This window comes from Anser anser (genome assembly GCF_964211835.1).
Source record: "Anser anser genome assembly, chromosome: 16".
In the NCBI taxonomy this organism is placed as follows: Eukaryota; Metazoa; Chordata; class Aves; order Anseriformes; family Anatidae; genus Anser; species Anser anser.
The window spans coordinates 10733576-10760519 of NC_139737.1; the positions used below are offsets into that span (position 1 = coordinate 10733576).

At 45.0% G+C, this 26944-nt stretch overlaps 1 protein-coding gene across 1 annotated transcript; it reads left to right on the forward strand.

The window, feature by feature from the left end:
• Positions 1–1913: 1913 nt before the first annotated feature.
• Positions 1914–26944, forward strand: AHCY (adenosylhomocysteinase). Its single transcript, XM_083801213.1, has 10 exons — positions 1914–2072; positions 3825–4015; positions 6871–6946; positions 9564–9716; positions 15200–15312; positions 16219–16426; positions 17251–17338; positions 18175–18292; positions 22722–22916; positions 25947–26944. The coding sequence occupies exons 1-10, from the start codon at positions 2045–2047 to the stop codon at positions 26076–26078; spliced, it is 1302 nt and encodes a 433-aa protein (XP_083657339.1). The 5' UTR covers positions 1914–2044; the 3' UTR covers positions 26079–26944.

The window sequence follows — 26944 nt, forward strand, 5'->3', positions numbered from 1 at the left end:
TGGAGGTGAACTCTGCAATGATCTACTTGGACAGTACTTCCAAACTTTGCAAAATAATTCAACAAGAATTTGTGGGTAAGTGTGAGGAAATCCTCACCTTTAAATATTTCATAGATAAAAGATGTATAACAAACTGGTTGCATAATTTGCCCCAGTTCATGACTGAGGCTTATGAAAAACCTTTCACGTTACAACAGGAGTCAGAACAAAGTGTATCCTTGACCTGCAGGCAAGGCTGAGGCAGGGCTCTGCCTCCTGTCCGTGCAGCAGGCATTGGCTGTGGCCAGGGGCAGGAGCTGGCAGGCCTGCCTGCGCTGAGCGCCCCCCCCCCCAGCACTTGGCAAACTATTTGGAAGCTGGAAAAAAGATCAGGCCACAGCCAAGTCCAAGGGTCAGGCAGATAGCGCGGCTCACGGGCTGTGCTGCGCGCCACTTGATCAGCACAGCGCCCTGCAGGATAACAAAAAATGTTTTTATAAATATATTAATGGCAAGAGGAGGGCCAAAGAGAATCTCTGTGATTTACTGGACACAGTGGGGAACATCACCACTAAGGATAAGCAAAAGGCTGAGGTTCTTAATGCCTTCTTTGCATCTGTCTTTACCAGCCAGACCACTTATCCTCGGGGTACTCAGCCTCCCGACCTGCAAGTCTGGGACAGGGAGCAGAAGAACCTCCCCACAGTTCAGGTGGAAACAGTTGAGACCTGCTGCTCCACCTGGACTGTCACAAGTCCACGAGGCCAGATAGGATCCATCCAAGGGTGCTGAGGGAGTTTGCTGAGGGACGTGATTGCTGGGCTGCTCTCCATCATCTATTAGCGGTCATGGTGGAGGCTTGCTAACGTGACGCCTGTCTATAAGAAGGGTCATAAGGAGGACCCAGGGAACTACAGGCCTGTCAGCCTGACCTCGGTGCCAGAAAGGGTGATGGAACAGGTCATCTTCAATGCAGTCATGCAATGTATGTAGAACCACCAGGGAATCAGGCCCAGTCAGCATGGGTTCATGAAAGGCAAATCCTGCCTGACCAACCTCATCTCTTTCCATGACCAGGTGACCCGCCTGGTGGATGAGGGAAAGGCTGTTGACGTAGTCTGCCTAGACTTCAGCAAGGCCTTTGACACACTCTTCCATAGTATTCTCCTGGAGAAGCTGGCAGCCCATGGCTTGGACAGGTACACTCTGTGCTGGGTTAAAAACTCGCTTGATGGCCAGGCCCAGAGTGTGGTGGTGAACAGAGTGACATCCAGCTGGTCACCAGTGGTGTTCCCCAGGGGTTGGTGTTGGGTGAGGCCCATCCTCTTTAATATCTTTATTGATGACTTGGATGAGGGAATTGAGTGCACCCTCACTACGATTGCAGATGACACCAAGTTGGGGGAAGTGTTGATCTGCCAGAAGGTAGGAAGGCCCTGCAGAGGGACCCGGACAGGATGGGCAGAGGCCAATGGGATGAGGTTCAACATGGCTCAGTGTCAGGTCCTGCACTTGGGGCACAACAACCCCATGTAGTGCTACAGGTTGGGGCAGAGTGGCTCAAAAGCTGTGCAGAGGTAAAGTATGTGGGGGTGCTGATTGATGCTCGCCTCAACATGAGCCAGCAGTGTGCCCAGGTGGCCAGGAGGGCCAGCAACATCCTGGCTTGTATCAGGAATAGTGCAGCCAGCAGGGCCAGGGAGGTGACTGTGTGGGGAACGCCCCAGGCCAGCAGGCCGGGGAGCACAGCCCGCTCTGCGCCCACAGCGGCTCCGCGGCCAGCTCTGCTTTGGGGCCTGGGGCCTGCTCCGGGCCGGCGGCGCTCCAAGGCCGGTCCTGGCGATGGCTGGTGGCCGGGCCGGGCCGCTCCAGTTACCGGCGGGCATCTGATCTGGGGGGTCGCCACTGCCCCGGGGGCACGCAGAGCCCCCCCAGGGCCGCTTCCCCGGCTCACGCGAGCCGGTGCGGCCCCGCCCCGCGCACACACACGGAGGCGCCGCCTCTGCTTAAAGCGGGCCCGCGGCCGGCGCTGCCTCCTCTTCCGGCGGCCGCGGTGCCCGGCAGCATGTCGGACAAGCTGCCCTACAAAGTGGGTGAGTGCGCCCCGCGGGCTCGGCGCCGCCACGCTCCGGGAGGCGGCCGCGCCGGGGCTCCGCCGGCCGGGGGCTGCGGCTGGATGCGGCCGCCGGGGGAAGATGGCGGCTGCCGGGGGGCGCGGGCGGGGAGCGCCCGGCGGAATCGGAGCCTGGGAAGCCCCTGGGAGCTGCGGGAAGGGGCTGCGCGGCCAAACGGCAGCGAGGAGGAGCTGGGGAGCCCTCGGGCGGGCTGAGCGGGCTTCCCGAACCGCCGGGGCTCGGTGCGGGGAAGCACGAGTGCGGTTTCCGCCTGTGCTCGTGCTGCCCGCCTGCCCCGGGGCCCCCGCAGCCCTGCGCCAGCTTTGCCTCCCCTCCGGGAGCCCTGCGCCGGGCACTGCGAAGGGGAAAGTGCCCTTAAATCTGGGGCCTATCTTACTCACCCCTCAATGATTTTAGTGGGTAGGTTTGTAATCTTGAACCTTCGTGTAAATGGCAACAACGATAACCAACGCAAACAAACAAAAAAAGCCACTCATTTTTCTAAAGAGTTTTGTGGTCTTTGAAGATTAAATTAAGACCAGAAACACTAGCCCATAAGGTTCTAGTTCATAAAAACAACTTGCCTTGGAGGAAAGAATGTGAGAGCTACAAACCTGAAATACTCCAGGAGATTCTTTTAGCAGCCCCTGGTAAGACTGCTGAGCTTTTAAGATGGGTGAGATTAAAGAAAGTCCCTGCCCACCCCTGTCATCATCATTTCAATGCCCATCCATTTCCTAGGCTTTTTCAGACCTGGTTGCTGTAATGGCCAGGCCCTGGAGCTTCAGTGGGCCCTGGGCTTCATTCTGGGATAAAATGCAATTAGCTTGTCAGTATGAACCTGGGCACTCTGGCTTGGTGTTTCTGAGTGCTCTCCAGGGCCCATTTTCACTAGGTAGCTGAATGAAATATAGCTGACCATGTTTGTAATGAAACAGTAAGCTCCTGAAATCTCTGGAAGAGATTTAAAAAAAAAAAAAGTGTCAGGGCCTTTTGGCACTGAATGATGCTGAGGGGTAGAGCACCTGGGTGTTAGCCATTTGGCCCTTGATCTTGTAGGTGAGGCTGGAGTCTGTATACTGTGTATACTGTCTGTATACTATATACCTGTATGCAGGTGCAGTATTTTCAACTCCGAGCTAGACTGTTGGAAACCTTTTGTACAGACCTGTGACTAATGATGCTTCAATAATTATCTCTGTGGAGCCAAGGTGGGAGCCCTGCAGCTTCGTCCTTAATGGGGGGAGCTGGGTGGGGCTCAGCCCCTCGAGCCTTTGGCAGGGAGCACAGTACTCTGTGTCTGTTCTTACGTGCAGAAGCTGTTACTGTACAGGCAGCCCTTACACATGTGCACGTCTTAATACTGTGAAAGTAAATCTCTGGAAAGTGACAGACCCTTAGACAGTATCTGCAGGAATGGGTGCTTGAAGACGGAGTGTAATGAATGAATGGGCCGCAGGACTCCTGAGCAATAGGTCACAGTTGGTTAACGTGCCTGTACAGGAGCTTTGCTATTTTAGGACTGTTTGATCTAAACTTGTTTGAAAGCCTGTGTACCATAGTGCAAAAGCAGGGAGTAACTGGGATAGGGCCTGTTTTTCCCTCAGCTCTATCTCCACGCTGTTGCTTGGTGTTCAGTTCAGCTGTTGCAGCTGTTTCCTACCCATAAGTGTGTGAAGGGATACCAAGGCCTCAGCTATTTCAGCTCTGACACCTGTTCTTCTCTTGCAGCTGACATCAGCCTTGCAGACTGGGGTCGCAAGGCCATTGAAATTGCAGAGAATGAGATGCCAGGGCTGATGAAGATGCGGGAGATGTATGCTGCATCAAAGCCGCTGAAAGGTGCACGTATCGCCGGTTGCCTTCATATGACCGTGCAGACGGCAGTTCTCATAGAGACCCTTCTGAAGCTGGGAGCTGAGGTAAAGTGTCTGAATTTCTCCATCAGTATGCTCTTAGGTAACACTCTGCCTGGGGCACTGCTTCAATTTATATATTTACTGTAGGGGTCCTTGCAAATTTCTGTCCTTTTTGGGAAGAGACTGTGCTGCAGTCTAAAGAAGGGTGGATTATCTCTTCTTTCCTTAAGCAAAAACCCCTGGGTTGTGATGTGTATCTTCCCTCTGGACAGGCGGCATCTTCACAAGTGTCTGTTTTGGGCTGGGTCACTGGCTTCAGCCGCTCCCTCAGCGGTGTGCACAGCACCCTGAGGAGTGGTGCCAAAAGCTGCTCCCATGTGGTTGTCTTGTGTTGAGGCATGCAGTGCTGTTGCTGGTATGCTGGTAATGCTGAATCTCCAGTGACTGCCTCCAGCGCAGATTAGCCTGCGTTACGAACTACCCTGTGCCCTCAAAGTCAGCAAAAACTAATGAAGCTGTCTGAGCGCTCCTGATAGCCCTTGAGCTGTGCAGAAAACACCAGAGAGGCAGCATGGTTCAGTGATGGAGGGTGGAGACTCTACTGACTTGAAATTCACTGGGTGACTGTGAACCAGTTACCCTGGTCTATATTAAAGACTCAGATACCTATAAGCCCTTTGCCGCATCATGCCCTGTGCCTGTCTTGCAGAATGGAGTCCAAGATTGGCACAATCCAGATAGCTTGTGAGCTGATCGGGGAACTGGCTGGAGCTTGATGATGAATTATGTAAAGCACAGGATGTGATCTGAAATTCCTTCTTCCTGAATTTTAGCTGCCTGCACCCTGGCTGCCCAGAGATGCCCTGTATGGGATCCCTTCCTGGGAGTACATGCCTGGAAATGGTTACAGGAAACAAGCGTTGTCATGCTGACCAAAAAGCACTGGTAGAAGGGGAAGTTCTCTCTAACAGCTAAGGCATTTCCTCAAAGTCAGTGGGATAGATCTAGATGGAGTGCCAGGACTGCATGTGCTGTTGTGTGTGGAGGTTGTCTTCTGTCTGGTCAGAGTTGTTGCAAATAGTGCAGCCCTGAAGGAGAGCTTTGAGTTACAGTCCTGGTTACAGTTTATTTCAACTCCTATGAAACTATGAAACTTTCATCCCTTTTCAGGATTTAAAAGCAAGTGGTAGCAGCTGAACTTTATGAAGCTCCTTGCTGCTCCTGTTTGTTGCTGTATCCCAGTATGGCTGGCCTAGGCAGCAGCAGTGTGCTTGCTTAAAATTGCTAAACCGCTTTAGTCTGAGTGCAGCTCAAAATCAGTGTCATATGGCATTCATCCAAGTCATTCAGAGAGGTACCTACAAAGATTTGATTCCTCTAAGCGTAAATTAGGGTTGTGCCTCTAAGATGTGTGCTGTTATATTAGCTTGGTGCTTGATTGTGTTGATTGTGAGCTCCTTTCTTGTCTTGATGCCTGCACGTAAGTTTAGGCTTCACCTTGAATTTGGTTTCAGCCCTGGTTTATCTGTTCTACTGGAGTTTCAGTGCTTGGGAGGGAAGAGAGAAACTACAATGAAACTATATGCTTCACAGTGAAGATGTAGCTGCAATGTAGTGATCTTGGTGTCAGTTCTTGTGGTTAGGCTCACAAAGAGTAAATAACTTTGTGCCTTCAGTGTACATAAGTTTTAATATTATGTAATAGCAATACATGCTCTTCATAACCAGTGCGATGTAAATATTAGGCTCTGAGCCCATCAAGTACTCCAGTAATTCTTGGGTCTATGCCATTACCACAAACTGGCATTACCGATCTGAGGATGCAGAGTTTGAAAAGTGGCTTGTATCAAGTGCTTCAAGTGTAAATGGTATATAGGTATTCAGTATGCTTTGAATTTCACGACACCTTCTGATGTCATCTATGCTGATATGGAGGGAGATCAGAAAAACACAGGTGAGGAGGTATAGTGCTTAACTTTGAATTCAGCTTTTCTGTGCTTTTCCTGGATCAGTTTTCCCTAGATTGATAGTGTTGTTGCCAACACTTAAGTGTTGGTTTTATAGGCTCAGATGGAAGAAAACAGGGTATGCTACTGCAACCCTTAGTTTGAAGTGTCGATTCTTGATGCAATGGGATGAATACCTGAAATCAGGTTGAAGGATCGTACCTGATTTTTCCTCTCTCCTTAAAGTCTGCTGTAAATAAGCATGCAGATACCTACCTGCTGGTCAGCCCAGTAGGGAGCAGAGCAAGAGCTCCAATGCATGTCTGTCAGGTCACACTGGGGACCTGGGAGCCACCACTGGGGAGCTGCAGTAGGTGTGCAGGTTCTTTTCAGTGTAACTCAGCAACATGCTGTTGCTCTTCTAGGTGCCTGAGCATAAGAAATCTGTGGAAAATGCTTAGCTCACTGGGAAAGCTTCCATGACTGTGGCACAGAGTGGGAGTTGGGTGAGCATAATCTCAGAGAATGCCTGCTGACGGACTGTAGTGTTTCTGACTTTCCTGAGTGCCAGCAGGTGTGCTGCTGTGTGGCTATCCCTTGCTGGACACTTGCTATGAGGCTGTTCTGAAAATTTGAACTTAATTGACCCAGACTTTCTAAACCCACCATACTGTGCACTTCCTGAAGATCTATAGCTAAATGTGTGCTTTGGCTGTCTGGCACAAGTGCTTGTAAGTAAGTAGATGTCTGAATATGCGGCACAGCTAAAGCTCCATTATGTTATCCACCCAAATATCATTATTCTCCCTGTCCTAGTCAAATACTTAGTTTTCATCTTAACTTTTGCAGAGCTACTTAGGCAGGAATTTGTACTAATATGCTTTTCTGCTTTTGTTCTCTTCTGTGTCTGGATATAGAGTTCGTGATATCGCAGAACTTTGTTCAGCAAATAAAACTTGAGTTGTTTTCCAGGTACAATGGTCAAGCTGCAACATTTTCTCTACTCAGGACCATGCTGCAGCTGCTATTGCAAAAGCTGGTATCCCTGGTAAGTTTTCTATGTCCTAATTTGGCTCTGATGAATTGGGGTATACAGTCTGTTCTAGCTAAATCAAACTGTGTACAAATCAAGCTCCTCTGAATAAGCTTCAGGATAGAAACAGCCTATCAAAGCCAGTGATTGTTACAGAATGGGACGTTTGATTCTAGCTGAATTGCATCAGACAGTCTAGCACTGCTGACAATGGCTGATGTGGTGGCAGACTGCAAAAGAGCTGGGCTGTCTGTTAACCAGCTTTAAGCCTGGTCAGTAAGATGATTAAATGGGCTGGACAATAGACACTGGTGTGTAGGTGTGACAGACAGGTGTTTGGTGGTTTCCAGCAAGCTTGGTTCTAACAGGGGTTGGGGAAGGGATATTTACTGCCATGTGCCCTATTACAGTAGCAAGGTCAATATTCAAGATATTTTAAGGCTAAAGCCAGGCCAGTTGTACTGCAGCCTAATATCCCTGCAGCGTTCTACCAAAATGCTGTTTTATTACTGTCATCTTCCAGTTGTTAGCAATTCCTTGCAGATCAGTATAAATACATTAAGCTGTTTGCCATGTAGTTAACACGCTGAAGGACATCCAGTCCTCATAGCTGCTGGGAGTACATGGTCTGAGCCTGGGTGTTGGCAGAGGCTAAATCTGTTTTCTGGCAGCCTGGTTCTCTGCTTTGGGAGGTGTCCTTCATTACTGTTATAATTAGCTGTTGCCACAAGTCTTTCCTCAGCTGTGGTCCATTTTCATGCAACAGAAGAAAGCAATTCTTTCATCAGCTTCTGTGGCATTACTAGCTGCAGGCATCAGCTCCTGCTTGTTGCTGGTGTGTGATGTCAAAGGATGAGTGACGACTTTCCAGATATGATGTTAAGATATTGCCTCCCTCACTGCTTTCAACACTCAAAACTTCAGCTGAAGAGCAGTTTTATAGGTGGAGTGTTTGTTTAAGCTTTTGACCTATGCCCTTGGTATTCTTGCTTGGTGGAACTTGCTCTTTTTTGTTGATATTACACTTCACATACTGAATTTATGAGACCTTGGAGGAATGCCGAACCTTTGTATACAATGAGAGATACTAATGCACATTTCTGCAGAAGGGTCAGTTGTAGGATTGGCTCCTTGTGGCTCAGAGCTGAAGTTTTCAGTATAAACAGTGGAAAACATGGCAATTTAGCAGCTGTCCAATGTTGGGGTATATAAATCATATGCCTAACAAGTTTGAGTAACTTGTTATCACTGAGGCTTGAGTATAACATGAAGCAGGTACAAATGCCTGAAAGGCAAAGGTACTGCTAGTTATAATGTGTTAGTTGTTGAAACATGGTGGTAGATGTACTGATCTAGAAATACACCTTTATAAGAACGACGGAATCACAGCAGCTTGGATTTTAGCACTGTGCTAGAGACTAGAATTTAAACTCAGATTTGCTGGAGAGTTTGTGGTCTTCGTTCTGGTGCTTTGTTCATGCTAAAGTCTGGTGCCTCTTTTCTGCTGTGCTATAGGATGCTGTAACTGTGTTTTTATTTGTATCATAGAATTATTAAGGTTGGAAAAGACCTTCAAGGTCATCTGATCCAACCATCGCCCTGCTACCAATGTCACCCACTAAGCCATGTCCCTAAGCACCACGTCCAACCTTCCCTTGAACACCCCCAGGGACGGTGACTCCACCACCTCCCTGGGCAACCCGTCCCAATGCCTGACTGCTCTTTCTGAGAAGAAATGTCTCCTCATCCAACCTGAACCTCCCCTGACACAGCTTGAGGCCATTCCCTCTAGTCCTATCACTAGTTACCTGTGAGAAGAGGCTGACCCCCAGCTCCCCACACCTCCCTTTCAGGTAGTTGCAGGGAGCAATAAGGTCTCCCCTGACCAAACACCCCCAGCTCCCTCAGCCGCTCCTCACAGGACTTGTGTCCCAGGCCCCTCACCAGCTTCGTAGCCCTTCTCTGGACACGCTCCAGGGCCTCGATGTCCTTCTTGTACTGAGGGGCCCAAAACTGAACACAGCACTCGAGGTGCTGCCTCACCAGAGCAGAGCACAGGGGGACGATCACCTCCCTACTCCTGTTGCTGCACTATGCCTGACACAAGCCAGGGTGCTGTTGGCCTTCTTGGCCACCTGGGCACACTGCTGGCTCATGTGAGCATCAATCAGCACCCCCAAATCCTTTTCCTCTGAACGGCTTTTGAGCCACTCTGCCCCAAGCCTGTAGCGCTGCATGGGGTTGTTGTGGCCAAAGTGCAGGAGCTGGCATCAATATATCCACTGGCTATTTTGAATTCCTGGTAACATAGTGAATTAAGGGAGAAAGTGGGGGCATTGTGGGTATGAGTCTGCTTTAGTTTGCTTTGTTTTTTCCCTCTTAATGCAGAAGAATGAGGAGAACAGTGCAGTCTCAGTTTTGATAAAGTTTGTGGCCTGGAACAGAAGGCAAAGCGATTTTACTTCTCCATTCTGAGTTTTTTTTTCCCAATGCAAATGTCTCTTCTGGCCTGCAGGCACGGATAATAATGTCTGTTGGCTCTGCTACTGAGTGCTGCTGATGAAATCTTTATTTACCTGCTTTATTACACACTGAGTAAGAAACTGTCTAATTGTGTGTTGTTCCTTTGTAGTTTTTGCTTGGAAAGGGGAGACCGATGAGGAGTATTTGTGGTGCATTGAACAGACTCTTTATTTCAAGGATGGGCAGCCCCTCAACATGATTTTGGATGACGGTGGAGATCTTACCAACCTCGTTCATGCTAAATACCCACAGCTCTTGAAAGGTAACTTGCAGTTTTTGTCAGGCACTGTTCTATTTGGGAGGCCATTTAGGTGTTTTTTCTGTGGGAATTCCCTGCCTGTGTAAAAGGGGTGAAGGGATGATGCAAATGCATGTGCCAGGAGGCTATGGATGTGTCCATGAAAATTGCGTACAGTCAAAAACCAGAATCTCTTACCTGCAGGAACTGTTGTTTCCATCTCTGCTTTGTAGTATTTATACTACATTAACCTATCCTTCTGGCCATCATTCACTGTATCCATTACCTGAGTGACCAGTGCTGCTGCTGACTGGTCAAAAGCTTCCTGGAAATGGGCTGTGTTTTTAGAATTGCTTAATGTCAGCTAGCAATTAATACATATTTTTTGTCATTAATGTTCTTCTGTTCCCTATCCTCTTAGTGCATCTCTAGATGAACTTGTGACAACATGTAGTTTTTTCCTGGAAAGGGAGCAGTTTTCTACAGTGTATAAACTACAAGGCATTAACTCATCCAATTTATGTCAGCAAAGATGATGGCAGAGTCAGGCTTGGGACTCTTGTTGATTTGTTACCTTTGGTATAAGATAGTAAAACTGAAAACATCAGTGTAGTGTGGCTAGCATGTGTTATTGTAAAATGACTTATCTGAAGGGAATTTGACATGACTTTTAGTAGCAGGCTCATCTGTGCTGGGCAAGTATGACAGCTTCTTTGCTCTGCCAGTGTCCATCATATGTGCCGCTGCAAACCACAGAGGCCTATTATTGCCAAAGGATGTGTTTGACCTAGGATGTGTGGAGATAATTGGACGGGCATATGAAGCAGAAACTAAACTGACACCTTTGGGTTTGCTGCTGTTCATTCTTGGTCCTTGGAGGTGGGGTTGCTGTAAAGTTTGCTGGATCAACTTTATTGAGCCTTGTGCTGCCTGAACAGGGAAAAATCAGAAGTCATGACACAGGGCTGTGTGAAGGAAGGAGGCTGGGTCTACTTGCCATCTGTGCCCATGTGTAGGTAGGGGTACAAGGAAGAGAGGAAACTGCATCTGTGAGACAGGCCTAGTTTTCTCCTTGACCCTGAACCTCATGTTAGTAATTCTTCAGCAGTGAACATCTTGGTGTTTTTTGAACTAATGCAAGATTTTCACTGGTGTTTGCTCAGCCATCCTGGGATCCCTTCTGTTCCATCAAAGGTCTCTTTTGCTTTTTAGGTTGCCTCTGCCTAAAATTCATGACAATTTGCTTTTCTGCTGTTTAATGCCAAAGAATACTACAACTAGTCACGTCTCTCTGGCATTGTGACAGGCCCAAAATGCATTTTCATACTCTGATTCTGTTTAGCAGGGTTGTTCCCCTGCCACATACCTGCAACAAACGCCTCAATTTGTCTCTCTCTTCCTAAGGGTGTTTACACTGAGCTCCTTTCACAGCACCAGCCTTTCTGATATCTGCCCCTTTGTGCCTTCACTTGTCTTGTGTTCCTGTTGTGCAAGGGACCAGTGTGATATGTTGCAGCAGGGCAGCAGCTGTCTCCTCTCTCGGCAACCATCTGTGGTCTGCCATTCATAAAACATCCCTACTGTCTGGGGTTGCTTCCCATCTCCAGAGTGGCTCTTCAGCTGGGTTTTTAAAGGGTCTAGACAGAATGTCATACCTGTCAGTGTTTCCCTCGCTAAAATGCGTATACTATCTGCACTGATTGTAGCTGAGAAGCCTCCTTGCAGCAGTTCAGTAAGTTAAGACTCATCTCTGTGGAAGGCAACAGAACATGGTGTGTTTTACCACCCAGTCCAATGCTCCTCAGAAGCAGCAAAACTTTGAGAATGGGACCCACTGAGTAGAGAGCCTTGGTTGCATTTAAGATCTGTGCTTAGCCCTTTGTTGCAAAAATTGCTTAAAAAAAGCTGTGCAGCATCTATTTTTTTTCATGCCTTGAGGGTAACAGAGGCTAATAAATGCTAAAGGCTTGTGGTGATTTTTGAAGGTCATTGAAAATGGATTGATGTCACATTTCAACGGCCTCATTGGGGATGGAGGTAGGATGACAGTCACATTAGAGCATGCACAGTAGTTGGCAGGGCTGGATTGTGAGCGCAGATATGTTGCAGCCCATGTTCTCCCCTGGAGACATGGGGAAAGCTGAGAATTGAGCAGAACAGCTTGTGGAGCTGAGCTGTGTGCACAGCAATGATGAGCCGAGTGCATCATTTGCTATTTGAAGGCTGGACAAGTTTCCTGACTTAATTTTAGAGGGAGCTGTCTGTCTTCCATGCTTCAGCCATGTCTAATTTATACAGGAGTTAGTTCAGTCCTGGCGTGCAATGAGCAGTTGAAAATAGGGCTATGTGATTCATTCAAGTCTACTTCAGCTAGCAGCTGTGTTGAGCAGCTGCGTGGGAAAGCTTGCAGAGCATTTCCTTGCCCCTATTCACAGCTGCAATTAGAGGGCAGAATGGCTGTTGTACTACTTTCTTGTTCCACTAAGATAAATGCTCTTAAAACCAAGATAGGTAAAGGTAGGAGGGGGGAAAACTTCAGAACCAAAGAAGAAGGTCATCTGAACTTGAGCAGAGGTCATCTTTGGCATCTCTGCAAAAGGCTGCTGTTCAGAAAAGACTGAGAAGATGGGATGACTTGTGATCTGTTAGAGCTCATAGATCAGGTAGGAAATACGGGAGAACAAAGCAGGCCTGAATGTTCAGCAAGGCTTCTTTATTTTACTTCAACTTTTTCCTCGCTGTAGACCCATCTCTGTTCTGAAGTCACTCAGGCATTAAAACTAAGCGTTTCATTTGGCACAGTTTGAGGGCAGCTTAGACCAGCTGTATGTGTCTCCTGGGGACAGCAGGCAGGTGGCCTTCAGGGAAGGGAAGCTGCTGAGATGCTTAACATGAGGTTCACTTTGCACAGTTTTAAAGGCAGTCTGCTAAGCTTGTCTTTAGGAGATAGGCCAGAAGAAAGGGCAGATTTGAACTCGAGGTTTCTGCCATCGACTCCCAAAGATTTCCTTCAGAAGGGAGAGATTATCCTTGATCTAGTCAGTTGCACTGGGAAATTGTTACTTCGGGGAAAATGCTGCTTTAGAGAGACTTGCTATAGATGCTGTATGTCACTGTGCACCAGACAACATTCTTCAGACTGTCCTGTCCCCTCCCTGCCCTCATTGCGCTAAAACCTGAACTTATTCTCTCTGCAGATAACAGAGTGAAATGTGGTAATCGATGGCTGTCTGAGGTCTGTGATGGTAGACCAGTGGGGACAACTGACCTAATGGAGCTATAGTTCCTTCTAGAGGTGCTGGTTTCCCATTTCTCTTTGTGACAGCACCATTATTAATAACTGGTGGCTGGGAAGTGACAGGGAGGCCTGGAGGCTGTCTTTTGGACTCTATCAAGACGTGTTGCTCTGTAAAAATCCCAGTTTGAAAACAGCTTTGTGAATCACACACAGATCTGAACCAAAGTTGCTGGGGTTCTTGGTGTGCATGGCTCATCTGGGCTTAGGTCATGTCGCAGCAGGTTTTGAGGATGATTTTGAACAGAAATCAGCATCTATGTGCTCCGTCTAAGGGAGTAAAGATGTTGGAAGATAAATCAATAAACATTTTCCACTAACGATTTGCCACAGGAGTGACAATGGGGGACAGCATCCCCAGGGCCTGGCTCGGCGGGGGGGCGCTAGGGGGCGGCGTTGGTCTGCGGAGGGTGGTCAGGGCCGGCGGGGCCCAGCTTCCCTGGGTGCTGCGTGAGGTGGCAATGGCCTGGGCTGGGGCACACAGCGAGCCACGCTTCCCGAGGGCGAGGCTGTGAAACTTTGGAGATGACTTCAAGGGATTTTGTGTTTCTCACTTAACTCAGCTCTGGTACTAATTTGGCGTTCTCCCTTCTTCCCTTGCAGCCCCATTGGCACAGGTGGCCTTGGGCTGATGACCAGAGGGGAGACCAGCCTCTCCAGGGGCTCTCGTTTCACCTAGGCAGATGAAACCAGAGGGTTGTTGCCGAGCACCTACATCCTGTTCCACAGGAGCACATTCACATAGCCTGTGGGGGGGCTGTGCCTTGAGCATGCAGGGCCCTGAAACATGTGCTTAAGCTGGAGCCAAAGGCAGCGGTTCCTGCCCTCCGCACTGGGTGCGTGCCCTTGCAGAGCACATAAGGCCGTGGTCATTCTTGCAGCCACGAGAAACCTCCCTGGAGCCTGCAGGCCCCTCGTGTGTGCTGCCGTGCTTGGCCAGGCCTGGATGCTTTGATCCCCAAAATTAACAGGCTGCATAAACACTTCTGGATTTTGCTTGGGATTGTTGGTGGTTCGCACTCACCCTTCCAGGTGTCCACCTGGATCTCTTTCAAGGGATATGGCTCATGTTGGTGGTTTCAGACTGATTTAACAGTTCCTCTATTTTCACCTAATACCTAATTTTCCCCTAATTTCATACAGTTACAGAATAATTAACTTATAGTATGCTTCCAGACCTTAAAGAACATAGCCACCATATTCTCTACTACTGATATTCTGCAAGGCTGCATAGGTTTGTTTCAGATTTGTTCTGATTGTCACAAATTGAGTAGCTTTTTGTGTGGATAGACTTTGTAAGTAATCGGGGGCTTGCCCAATGTAGCATACAGAGAATTTACATGCAATGAGATATTACTGATACAGCAGGGAGGAGAAATATCTGGAATTAGTACCATATGCGGTAATGCCAGTTCAGGACAAAACTCAAGGCTGACAAAAGGTCTGAAGAGTCAGGGCCCTTAAAGCAGGGAGCACACTTACAGCTTTGGCATTTGGATAATTTGGTAATTTGGAGCAAACTGACTGAATGACAGCTCCTGTCATATCAAGATCTTGTTCTATGATGTTTGTGTTTCTAGACAGTCCTTTGTCTCTGGCCTCCACCTCCTGGACTATTTTCAAACAAGGATATATTTGAAACAGTGCTTTTTTGACTGTGGTAGTAATACCTATGAAACTGAATTTTCATGTAGCTAGTGTCTAGATCTGGGGTGTTTAATCAGAGCTGGGGTTGATTACCAACAGGAGGACTGGGAATGGTGAACTGAGAAATTGAATTTCTCTTGTTCCAAGTGCTTTAGATTTAAATGCGGTTATCTACGTATCACCTCCTTTCAAGCCATCTTGCAAGACTGGGCTAGGCTTTAGAAACATCACTGAAGCGAACATCTTGCTCTTTGCAGAAGAATTCTTTGCTCAGATTGTGGGGAAAATAGAACTGTGTCTTTCCTGACTCTCTGATCTAGAATCGATCTCTTCTATTTTTCAAAAAAATATTTTGTCTTGCTGTTTTAACAGTCCTGTGGGGAAGAAACTTGTTTGAAGCTTCATACTGCTATTGGAGGATCCAAATGAGGGTTCTGATCTCTTCCCTGCTTCCTGCAAAGGATTTTATAACCTAGGCCTGTGAAAATTGCTTCTGTCACTTGAATGTATTGGTTTGCAGTGGTATTAACTCCAACTAAGATGAATCATTTTACTCTTCCCATAGGAATTAGAGGTATTTCAGAAGAGACAACCACTGGAGTTCACAACTTGTACAAGATGAAGGCCAATGGGACCCTGAAGGTTCCAGCTATCAACGTTAACGACTCTGTCACCAAGGTAGTGCAGTTAGAACACTTCTGCTATGTTGTAATGGCCGGTTTGGTGCTGGGAATTCCCCTACAAGTATTCTTTCTCTTGCTGACTTAACATCTGCTTGATGTGGTACTGAGCAGATTTTCAGCATATATCCTTTTCTAGCATATAGAGCCTGTGTTGCCTCTAATCACAGAATCCATTCGATTGGAAGGAACCGTAAAGACCATCTAATTCCAACCCCCCTGTCATAGGCAGGGACACTTTCTGCCAGACCAGGTTGCTCAAAGTCCCAACCAGCCTGGCCTTGAACACCTCCAGGGATGGGGCATCCACAGCTTCTCTGGGCAACCTGTACCTGTGCCTCACCACACTCAAATGTGATATTACATTGTAAATATCCCATTTTTAGAACATCCAGGGCTTGTTTGTTTGCGAGGACATGCATTCTTTTTTTTGTATTTCAATAATATGAAAACAACCCTGGAATTTATGCCTCTGTTGGGCTACAGTTAGATTCTGTCAAGGAACTTGTCAACACCGACTTAAAGTCCACAGGTAGACGGCAGGTAACAGCTGGAAAAGAAAGTGAATGACCTGGATGAGCTTGTGACTGGTAAAGGTTGGTTTGTCTGACATATTTCTGCAAGCAACAGTTCCTAAGGATGGAGCAGGAGGTATATATCCCTTGCTTAGCTGTATTTCTGCTTTCTAAGATAAATGCTGGTCCATTGAGGGTTATGTGGGAATGGTATTTAGAGGGTGCTGATGCTTTCGGATGCACATGAATTATAGTGGGATTTTCAGGTGTGCATGAGGTTTGTGTCCAGATGTCTTTAAATCTAGTCAATAAATCTCTTTTGAGTTAGCATGCTCTATTCAGTTCCAGACAGTTCTTCTGTTCTGAAACTGCTCCCATTTCTTCCTCAGAGCAAGTTTGATAACCTTTATGGTTGCCGTGAGTCCCTCATTGACGGTATCAAACGTGCTACAGATGTTATGATTGCTGGAAAAGTAGCAGTGGTGGCAGGTTATGGTGATGTGGGCAAAGGCTGCGCTCAGGCCTTGCGGAGCTTCGGAGCAAGAGTCATCATCACTGAGATTGATCCCATCAATGCGCTGCAGGCAGCCATGGAAGGTGAGAACTGAAGATGTAGAAATTACTACTGGTTCTGTCTGTGTTAATGTAGAGCAATAAATGATACCTGGTCAAAGAAGTTTCAGTAGATTTCAGCCCTGTCTATATTGTAGATGTAGATGTGACTCCCTCTTTAATTTAAGGACACGAGGAACTTTTCCTTTGTAACTTACGAAGGAGTTCCTTAGTATAGGCCTTGAAGATGTATTTGTAGTCCAAGATAAAATGACCATTGTGGGGTAAGCCCTTAATTTCATAATGCTCTGTCTGGTTTTGAATAACTTGATTATCTTCAACTTGGGCAACTACCTCCACTGTGGGTTAAGACTTTGCTAGAATATTTCCACACTAAAACACCAGATCTTACCCTCATTAGATGTTTTTGTAGACCAGTGCTATGCTTTCTGCCTTTCCAACATGAGGCTGTGCTCTAGCTATTCTGTGGGTGCTTAATGTAGCTGTTCTTAGTACCAGTTTATCCCATTTCCATTCATAACAGGTTAGAACCAGCAGGTACGTGGGTGCATTTCCTTGGCAAACATGAGCCCCTGAATCCAGTCTGAGAGCTGTGGCAGACACTACACCGATGGACACAGGATGCTGAATGTATAGATCTACATACTGGAAATACTGAGAGAGAGAGATTTTTGTGCTACCTTGGTATTTAGTAAGAGAAGTACACCCACTATCATGCACCCTCTGTAGGCCAGGCACAGACTTCTTTTATTCGTAGTTCTTTATACTTTTCTGCTCATAATATTGTAGCCCATTTTTGAACAACATCTGGTGGTTGGGCAGGGGGATAATCTTTCTTCTTTTTTCAGGTTATGAAGTTACTACTATGGAGGAGGCCTGTAAAGAAGGAAATATCTTTGTTACCACCACTGGATGCACTGACATTGTTCAGGGCAGGTATGATCTAGCCACTTGCTTTAGTGAAAACATCCTGGTGCAGTTAGACAGTCATAACTTGCCAGCAATATGGTGTTAATATTAATTTAATGAGAGGTTGGGACTTCAGTCTTTCAGTTCTGTTGGATGTTGACAAGTTGCACTTGTTGTCTTACAGCACCTAATGCTGGAGAAACAAAAGGCATAGATGGAAAGACAGACTTTGGAAAATGAAAGGGCAGGTCTGAGTTTTCTGTTAGATAAATGTGAACAAAAGGGGAGGTAGGTAAAGATTGAAAGTGATTCCATCTGTTAGTGTGCACAACAGACTTGAAACTAATCTGTTCTCAGTAAAATACCCTGCTGGTTTTTATCACTTCTCAGATCTCAATTTACAGTCCCTCCAGTCTTCACAAACCCATTCCTGTCTTTGCAATTAGGTATCTATGTGTTGTAGTGCAAGGTCAGATTAAATGGGAGGAGATAAAGCCATTAGTCTCCAGAGATGTGAAACTGCTGGTAACTTTAAAGTCATGGAGAAAGATTTATTCTGTGTAGGAAAGAACAGAATAACTACAGGTATTTTAGTACTGACCAATTAAAAAAAAACTTTTACTTTCTTTCCAATAACCTCTTACATTCTAGGGAAGGGTCCTTTTTTAGGGGCTTGAAGTTTTTTTTCCAGCAGATTTCACGTCTAAAAGATTATGAGACCCATGTATCTCATGCTTGTGAGAATCAACTACAGTGATCCAGGGACTCTTTGCTTCTTGAGTAAAGCTATGGACCAGAGCATCTTCTGATTTTGGAGAAACATTTTTTTTAACTTAATGGAACACCTTTTTTTTTTTTTGCAGACACTTCGAGCAGATGAAGGATGATGCCATAGTGTGTAATATTGGTCATTTTGATGTGGAAGTTGATGCAAAGTGGCTGAATGAAAATGCAGTAGAGGTGGTGAATGTTAAACCTCAGGTGAGACAGACCTTGCAGAAGATACCCTATTGCAAGTCAGCGTCTGCTTCCAGAAAGGGGGACACTTCCTTTCAGTTGCTTCTCTTTGCATTTCTAGCTTTTATTTTTGGAAGCAGTGTTGTTCTGGGCTGATCAGAATGTGAATTCTAATCTGCTCTTGCCTGTATAACTTGGGACAAGTTGCACGTAATATTTTTGCATTGGTGTTAAAGCAACCGGTTCCAGCCATTGCCTTGGAGTAAAGCACGGTCTCTGACAAGAGGCGCCTGGTATGGATGCATCTTTGTTCACATGTTCCTACTACCTGGACAAACAGGAGCCTATGCCTTAATGTTGGTCATGTAGGCAATTGCATCAAGTTTGTTCCTTACTGGAGGTCAGCCTTGATGTGTGGGATATTGAGGGAGGTATAGAAATGTGCTTTTTTGATAGCCACCAGCTGAAAACAAAGCCATAACTCAGTTTTAAAAAACAAGCTAGGTGATGAATAGAGAACAGACCATTAAGAGAATGTATAGAATTTATTAGGAACAGAGCTTATGAATTGCCTAGTGGCTGATCTGAATTTCCTCAAAGGAAGCTGTTTATTGATGTAGCTGCCCTGCACCAGAACAGTCTAAGCCCTGATGCCAGGGTGCTGATATTAGAATAAATCTCAAGGGAATGTCTTTTGGGGATTCTGTCAAGGTTTGAAAAAATCACACCTCTTGCTTTTCAAAGCATTTTTTTGTTTGGAAATTGAAGCCTCAGGAAAGCCTATGTGGAGCTCTGCCAAATTCAGACTTCTCTTCCAGACTCAGTGGCTTTGTTTTAGAAACCTGTGGAGACCATAAGTCTGAGCGTGGGTGGAAAAGGCAGGATATTTTATCCTTGCTCAGCTTTCATTCTCAGTATGTATTTACTTCAAATCGTGGTAGTAGACACACAGGGAAGTAGGCATCTAAAAAAAAATTCAGCTTTTCAGTTGTGTCCTGGAATAGAGAAACAAAACTAAATTATATCAAAATTATTTTGTAGCAACAATGTTGAGGGAGAACATCGCAAGGCAAACCAGGTTCTGTCCAACTTGGCATACCTTTTGAAGAAGAAATTCCTGCTGATAGCAGGATTCTGGGACAGGTTTTTAACTTTTTTAACCACATCCAAGCGTATGTCTTAGATCTCAATCTGCTTTTCCAATTTTCATAACTTCCCTGTGGCTTATTGGGCACCCACATCAAACTCTTAATAAGCAGCTGCAAGTCTTTCAGTATCATATTTGCTGTTGGGATACTAAACATGGGCTGAACTAGATATAAAGTTATACTCTCAAGTTCTCACTATATTCAGGTCTGTTCTTGCCCATGGCCTTGATGTAGAGCTGACTTCACTCTAGGTTTTGTCCTAAAGGAGCTTGTAGCAGGCTGCTTGCTTTCAGGTAGCTCAGGTTTTAAAAGGTTTTAAAACTGGAGCTATTCGTAAGCATTGTGAAAGGCTGAAATGGATGTTAATGTGATAATGTACAAACTACCCGCACAGGCCCATTCAGTGTGGCTCTTAGAATCCACGCAAAAATCTGAGTGTCAGTGTTGGAGGAAGCAGTAGTTCATTTCCTTTATGTATTCCATGTAGAAGGAGCTAGTCCTGTTACAAATGTATTGGGTGCAGTGTAGTTCAAGGAATGAAAAACATTAAAGGCATCTGGTTAAAGACATGTTTTATTTTTAAAAGGCTGGAGTTATGGTCAAGGTAGTCCATATGGTTTAATGCTGAAGATTTACCTCCTACCCTGAATCTCTGTTCTGTAAACCATCGCTGTTGCAAGCAGGAGTTTCGGAATGACCCAAAGGAGGCACCTGCTCACACAGAAGCCACTGCCTGGGATGCTGTAGGGACATGAACATCTACATTTAAATGCAGCTAAAGTTATTATCTGAAGTTAGTTGTGTTCTTCCTTACCCATCTACTGCTTACTGCTGGAGACAGGCTGTACTTACGGGTTTAGAAACAAACTCTCAGGAAGGTGGCAACTTCATTCTCTCACCACCTATGTGGGAATTCATCTGCATGCGTTAGGACCTTTTTCAGAGCAACAGTGCTGAGTCACTGTAAGAAATCGATAGAATTGCTTCTACGCTGGAGACTGGGAAGGAAATTATTGGTCTGCCAGTTAGGCCGTTGCTGGCTTCTCAGTTTTGTCCAAATTCATCAAAGGGGCACTTTGGTCATCTTGTCCCTAGTCGTCTTCAGAGCTTCAAGCCGAGGTCAGTCCTGTGTTAAAGGTGTGCTTATCCCTAGAATTGCATTTTTTTTCCACATTAGGTGAGGGGACCTGTATGTGTTTATAATACCAACCCTCTGCATACGTGAATTTTTAATAAGACCTAGCAACTTTTTTCTATATCCTGTAGCAACGAGGGGAATATAGTACAAGACCAAAAATCTCCATCCATGATCAAAACCCTCCTATGAAGACATCTGTCTCTTGGTCTTGAGAATTAATACTAGAGCTGAGTACATGGTTGCTAGACATCAGCTGGAGGTAAAGGGTGATTATGGAAGCATCCAACCTTGTAGTTTTCAGTAACGTGTGGTCCCCATTTACAAGTTGTGAGCTGGCATAAGAAACCTTTAACACTTGGGATAGGAAAATGTCTTAATATGCCATTCTAAGACTCATCTGTTGCCTTCAAAGTACAACTGAGGAGGAAATAGACTTATTCCTAAAAAGCTGGCAGGTTGTTCTGAATGTGCTTGCACTGGGTGCAGTACCCCTCACCTGTGTTCTGGTATTACGCTGATATGTAGCACAAACGTTGCTCTTGAGGGGAAGGAAAGCTCAAGGAATGATGAGCTTTTGCTTTGAAAATAAGTCATTTATGTATATATTATGGTCTGGAGGGAAGTGCAAAGCAGCCGGAAAGTCCAGTGTAAGCTAAATGCAGATAGGGGAAAGGAGGATGCGTTTAACTATGGAGGTGAACTTAGCACTTGGATAACCTGAGTTGTACTTCTCTAGCAGCTTCTTGACCTTATAAGTGAGCTGGTGTATCTGCCCATGGGTGAGACTTGTCTTCACAGTACTGACTTCTGTACAAAAACTTTAATTTGCATTTTTCTGCATTACCCTGTGCATTGAATCAGTCACGTCAGCAGATTGCCGAAGGTATGTGATACCACATACAAGCCAGCAGCTGTACAGGTGTATGTTGGGTCAATATCTGGGTGCAACATCTTGACACGCAAACCATCAGATTCAAACCTCAAAACTTAATTGTAGCCATTTAATCTGTAAACAGCATTTACTGTCAGTAATGCTGTAGTTCTCGTGTTTTTTTAGCATGCTGCTTTTGCTGCTTTGTTTCATTATTCCTTCCCACGGTCTTCTGGTGGTACATGTTGTATTTTTTATGGGTGAACTGAATGCTGCCTCTTGCGGTCCACACTGGAGAATCAACATCCATAAAAAATACAACTGCTCAGTCAAAAAAAGAAAAACTTACTAACTCTACCTTGCTGTATTGCTTTTGGGCAGGAGAAATTAAGAATTTTGTTTAGGGCTTCTGTTTGCGATAGTCACTGTCTATGTACATGCTAAAACCAGTAATCTGGTTTTAGGTTGTCCCCAGCACAGCCTGGAAATCTGCCTGAACAAAGGTCTGTGTTTTTCTCTGAGAGCAAAGTGGGGAGGTTGTACTAGAAATCTAGGATAGCCATTTATTACACGAGCTCTTCACAGCTACAGGTTCAATGTGACTTGCTCTCTTGATAAGTGGGAAGATCCTCTTGCATCATGTCTTTGGACCTGTCTTGCTCTCAGATGGGCCTGGCCTCATCACAGGAGATGAGCTGTCAAGCCACAAGAGACTTCAAGGAGCAGTCTCTCCTAGAATCTGGTGCCAAAGAGTTTGTAGATACCTACAGCAGCCTGTACCTAGGAGGCAAACTGTGCATGTCTCAATTGTCAATCGATTGCCTTACTGAAGTGGGAAGATTTACTGGGGAGTAATTTCAGCAGGTTGAGCAAACTGGCTTTTACCCTGGTGTTAGATGCAAATCCTCCGAACTGTTGGATGCAGAGGTGTACACTCTCCGGGCTCTCCATACTGTTGCATAATTGTGTACATGAATTACATGTTACTGCTGGCAGCGTGTTCCCTACCACAGATACCTGAGATGATATGCGTGTGAAAGAATCAGAAGAAATGGGATAACTGGTTAGGCATGAAACGGATGCCAAGATTCATGTTGTGTGAAGCCCAGGGTAGTTACAGGCTTTGTTGAATGCTGGCTGGGAATTGTGAGGGGTGTCTCAATTTTAATAAAAGTCCACATTCCAAGCCTGTTGCTAAATTGTTGATGTGGGAAGGTAGCCCACCAAGTTTTGCATGGGTTAAAATGCTGTCTGTGCCTTTGCCTCTAACAACTGCTTTTGCTTTTTCCCACCCAGGTAGATCGCTATACATTGAGGAATGGCCGTCACATTATACTGCTAGCAGAAGGCAGACTGGTCAACTTGGGCTGTGCCATGGGTCACCCTAGCTTTGTTATGAGCAACTCCTTCACCAACCAAGTGCTGGCACAGATTGAGCTGTGGACGAATAGTGACAAATACTCTGTTGGAGTCCATTTTCTGCCAAAGAAGGTGAGGTAGAATAGCAGAAAGATGCAAGCTCATAAGGAAGCCAACTTCAGATGTGATAATAGAGATTTTTGTTTGTGCTTGAGTTCGTTTTCCTACTGAATGTTGTTACAAAGAGCTTCTGTCTCTTATTAAGTGCTTGACTTTAGTCACACTGAGCTTGTTGAGTCTGAAGTGGGCTGCTTTTTGTGCCTAGGAGGTTGTGAAGAACAGACAAAGCCTTGTGCTGCTTCAGGATAGTCAGGAAGCTCTTTCCAGCTAACATGTTCCTTCTGCTGAGTGTCAGCATTCACAGCAAGCTGTCACAGTCCTATCCAACAGCAAAGTCTAGTGGGGCAGGGTTAAAGCTGGAGTGAAATTAGAAGTCTCTTTTACTGTGGTTGAGAGCAAGCCTGGGTCCTATTTGCACCTGAGCAGAGCTTATCACAATCTGATCATAATAGTTTCACAAAATATTCATGACACAAATTCCCCTGCGTTTCCCTCTAAACTTATCTGTGGGTTCTTTGTTCTTGGAGAAATCTGGGTCATGTCATAACTTGCAAATTCCTTTGTAAGACTAATCTGGTTTTAATTTTCCAAAACAAGCCTGAGAATTTGAGATGGTCATTGAAAAGATACTACAGATAAATCCCACTGCGTTTGAAATGCAGCTAGGTGTGAGACTAAATGTGAAAACACTTTTCATCTGGGAAGTATAAAGTGTGTCTTCGGGCTTATTTATGAAGTGTTTGCTTAGGTTCTTAAGCTTCCAAAAATGTCTTTTAATGATCAAAGTATACCAGAAATATGAGTTGGTCAGCAAGCTCTCACACACATAATCATCTTCAGAGGAAAAGTTTTGTTGACAATTCCCTCAAAAAGAGTGCAATGTTGCTAATAAAATGTGCCTTCGTATTCTTCGTGAATAACAGTTTTTAGTAATCGTACTTGAACTGAAAAGAAGTAACACCCAGATCAGTTGCTTACAAATAGAGTTGCGTGTTTGTGCAGCATATGGCAATGATGTGTTCAGGTTCATGTACTATGACAAAATGATCATCTTTTCCAACTGTGCTCCACAGATAACTTGAATGAGTAAGGCTGTCTTCTTGTCAGAACCAATAAAAGATGGGTAGAAGAGTTTTCTTCGATAATTTTTTTGGCTAGTATCTTTCCTTTTTCTGTGCAGTAACTTTGAGATCAAAATGTAAATCTAAGAACTGCCAAATAATGTTGTGTTTTCTTTGACTGCAGACTATTGCTTTGATGATTAGCTATTAGGAACATGCATGTATTTCTGCAATGTATTTTCCTGGAAATCTAGGCTAGCTGTTGCATCCATATTCTTGGTGCCAAACCTGCCCTCTTTTATGCTCAGCTTCCTGATTTTAAGTGTGCAGTAGGTAAGAATATCAATCTATCTTTCTCTAAATCTTGAAGTCCACAAGCTGAAGCAGCTGTGAAACAGCTTCTCTCTGCTGCAGTCTGAGAACCTGATCTGGGAAATGTCAGCAACTCAGTAACAGCTCCTTTTTCAAGCAGGTGTAATCTGTCATAACAGTGCTGGCAGTGCACCTGTCAGATCTCATTATGTCATTCCAGTTCAACCAGATATGTATCTGATTTTTAACCCTCCTGTTTTTTTAACTGGCAGGGTCTACAAAGCTTAAATACTTGTTTCCCATTCTAAATACAGTCCTTCCAGTTAGGAATATCAAGAAAGAAAGAAAACCTGACTCTTACGTAGCGTTCTGTAACTTTCATGGTTAACTTCCACATTCTTTAAAAATTTCATTTATTGTTTTTGTTTGTCCTGTACATCTTTGGCTACGCTGGTTCTCAGTAGGTTTTAACAGCTCCATGTTACTAGGAACAAGTTGAGCTGCACTGAATTACTCTGTTCGAATGTAGCTTTTTGTCATATTACCTGATTATTGCAGTGGGATTACTTTACAGTAGTGGTTTGTTAGCACACTCTTGTTTAGGATGTGCTTGTTCACACAAGCTAAAGATCTGTCCCTTGATAGTTGATTTTATTGACAAAATGTATTTTGACCTTTCACATCCATTTGATTAGCATGGAGGTAATATTATCAGTCTTTTCTCTGCTGCTGGAATTTAGATTTATCTTGTGTTTGTGTTTCTTTAGCAATGATTACTTGTACATTGCAGGAGTTAAGAATGATGTTAAGACTTGTCCTTCTATCATATGTAACTTAGCAGCACTGATTCATCCCTCCTTAATGCTGTTCTGTCTCTTTGAATATCTTTTATGGATCTGCCTTCCCATTTAACATAGTAGCAAGCTTTCTATGTTACTGTTTGTATTCTGACTCTTCCCTTGTGGTACTTAACTATCTTCCAACTTTCTGCTCATGTATTTCAATTGCATGTTTGTCTGACACCTCTGGCATAAAGAAAAGCTCAAAGTTGGGTATAAAATATGATATACTTGCCCAATTTGGCTTTATCGTTCATGAAGACCATGACAATAGATAATAGTATTATTGCTGAATTAATGATTCTTGAATGAATATTCTTAACACACATACCCCAAAGATGGTATATCTAGAAAGGAAATGCATTCTCTTTTGCCAGTATTAGAATATTTCTAAAATATTAAGATGATAGTCTAGAATGTACAGATGTATTTATAGTGGAAACATGACTGGGGCTTTTCCATTCTACCGAACTGGACATTCTTATCTTTGAATAGTTTTACCTCAGTTCTTTACCTGGTGGTGGATACGAATGTGTAAGAGGGATTGAAATGGGCTTTAATACATAGTTGTCTGTCTCACTTATGCTTTTGAGGGAGTCAAATAAAGCTTGGAGCTTTTACATCTGAAATTGGTTCTGTGCTCAAGATTAGATGCCTCTGCACTCAAGCAGTTGAATGTTGTCAGGGAAAGAGCTCAGTGACTGTTCATCTATGTCAGTCTGTTAAATCTTCCTTGGGACTGCTATTGGTTTCAGGCATTCATTCCTCATTGTTGGCCATGACTTCCTGAATTGAAGCTAATGTTGTTTTCTTGATGATTTTTTTTCCAGCTGGATGAAGCTGTGGCTGCTGCTCATCTGGATAAACTGTGCGTGAAGCTGACAAAGTTGAGTGAGAAGCAGGCCAAATACCTAGGCTTGTCAAAGGATGGGCCATTCAAGCCAGACCACTACAGATACTGAGCAGGTGGCAGTACCCAAAGACCAAAGTGCAGGGATACAACCTTCCAAAGCTCTGGTGTGTGCTGGGATTCTAAGAACAAGCCCTTCACCATCCTCCTCTCAGTGCTGCAGAACTCATCCCCCTACCCAGGGAGCTTCAGGGCTTGTTTTCTTAGTGAAAGAGGATCATTATGACTCTTGGAATTAGAATTGGTTACTTTGCTAATGTCACAGTGAAAAGGATCCTATGCTCCTTTTATTGGCTTCTAATGCCCCAATAAGAGGAGCAGGACAAAAGAGAATGCTAGATGAAAATGCCTACTCCTTTCAAACATGGGGCCAGCTGCCTATTTGAATAGACTAATCAATAAGATGGGGAACAGTTTCTACAGAGATGCTTTCTGCCACGCCCTGTTCAAACTAGATAAAGCCTGTTATGAGGCTAGCTGTGTCAGGCTTCTCTCCACAAAGGTGCCATAGCTGAAATGGACATTTGTGAAACTGGGGGAGGTAGGGAGGACTATTTCTGTAGGTTGCTTGGTCTCCCTCCTATAGTATCAACATAATCATCTACTCAAATTAGAACAGGAGTTATTTTCTGACTTAATCTATTCTGTTGATTTTGGTCAGATCTAAGACCCTTCTATCCTGCTTCCATAGCAACTTTGGAAGGGGTGAAGCAAGGGTGACTTACTTTAGCAGCCTTCTAGTGTGTCGTGAATGGCTGAGAAACCACTGAGGGGATGGTTAGGTTTAGGGATCTTGTTTGATTGTACGAAAACACCAGGAGCACACTTCTACCCAAAACTTGATTTTCTGATTTATGTCTGCTGTATCTTTTGTCACTGAATCAAAGTGCTTTTATTAAAAATGTGACTGTGGCCTGA

Coding starts and splice junctions, on each gene's coding strand:
- AHCY (XM_083801213.1), top strand. CDS start 2,045: ATGTCGGACAAGCTGCCCTACAAAGTGG. Junction 15,313..16,218: donor TTAACGACTCTGTCACCAAG/GTAGTGCAGTTA, acceptor TTTCTTCCTCAG/AGCAAGTTTGATAACCTTTA. Junction 16,427..17,250: donor GCTGCAGGCAGCCATGGAAG/GTGAGAACTGAA, acceptor TTCTTTTTTCAG/GTTATGAAGTTACTACTATG.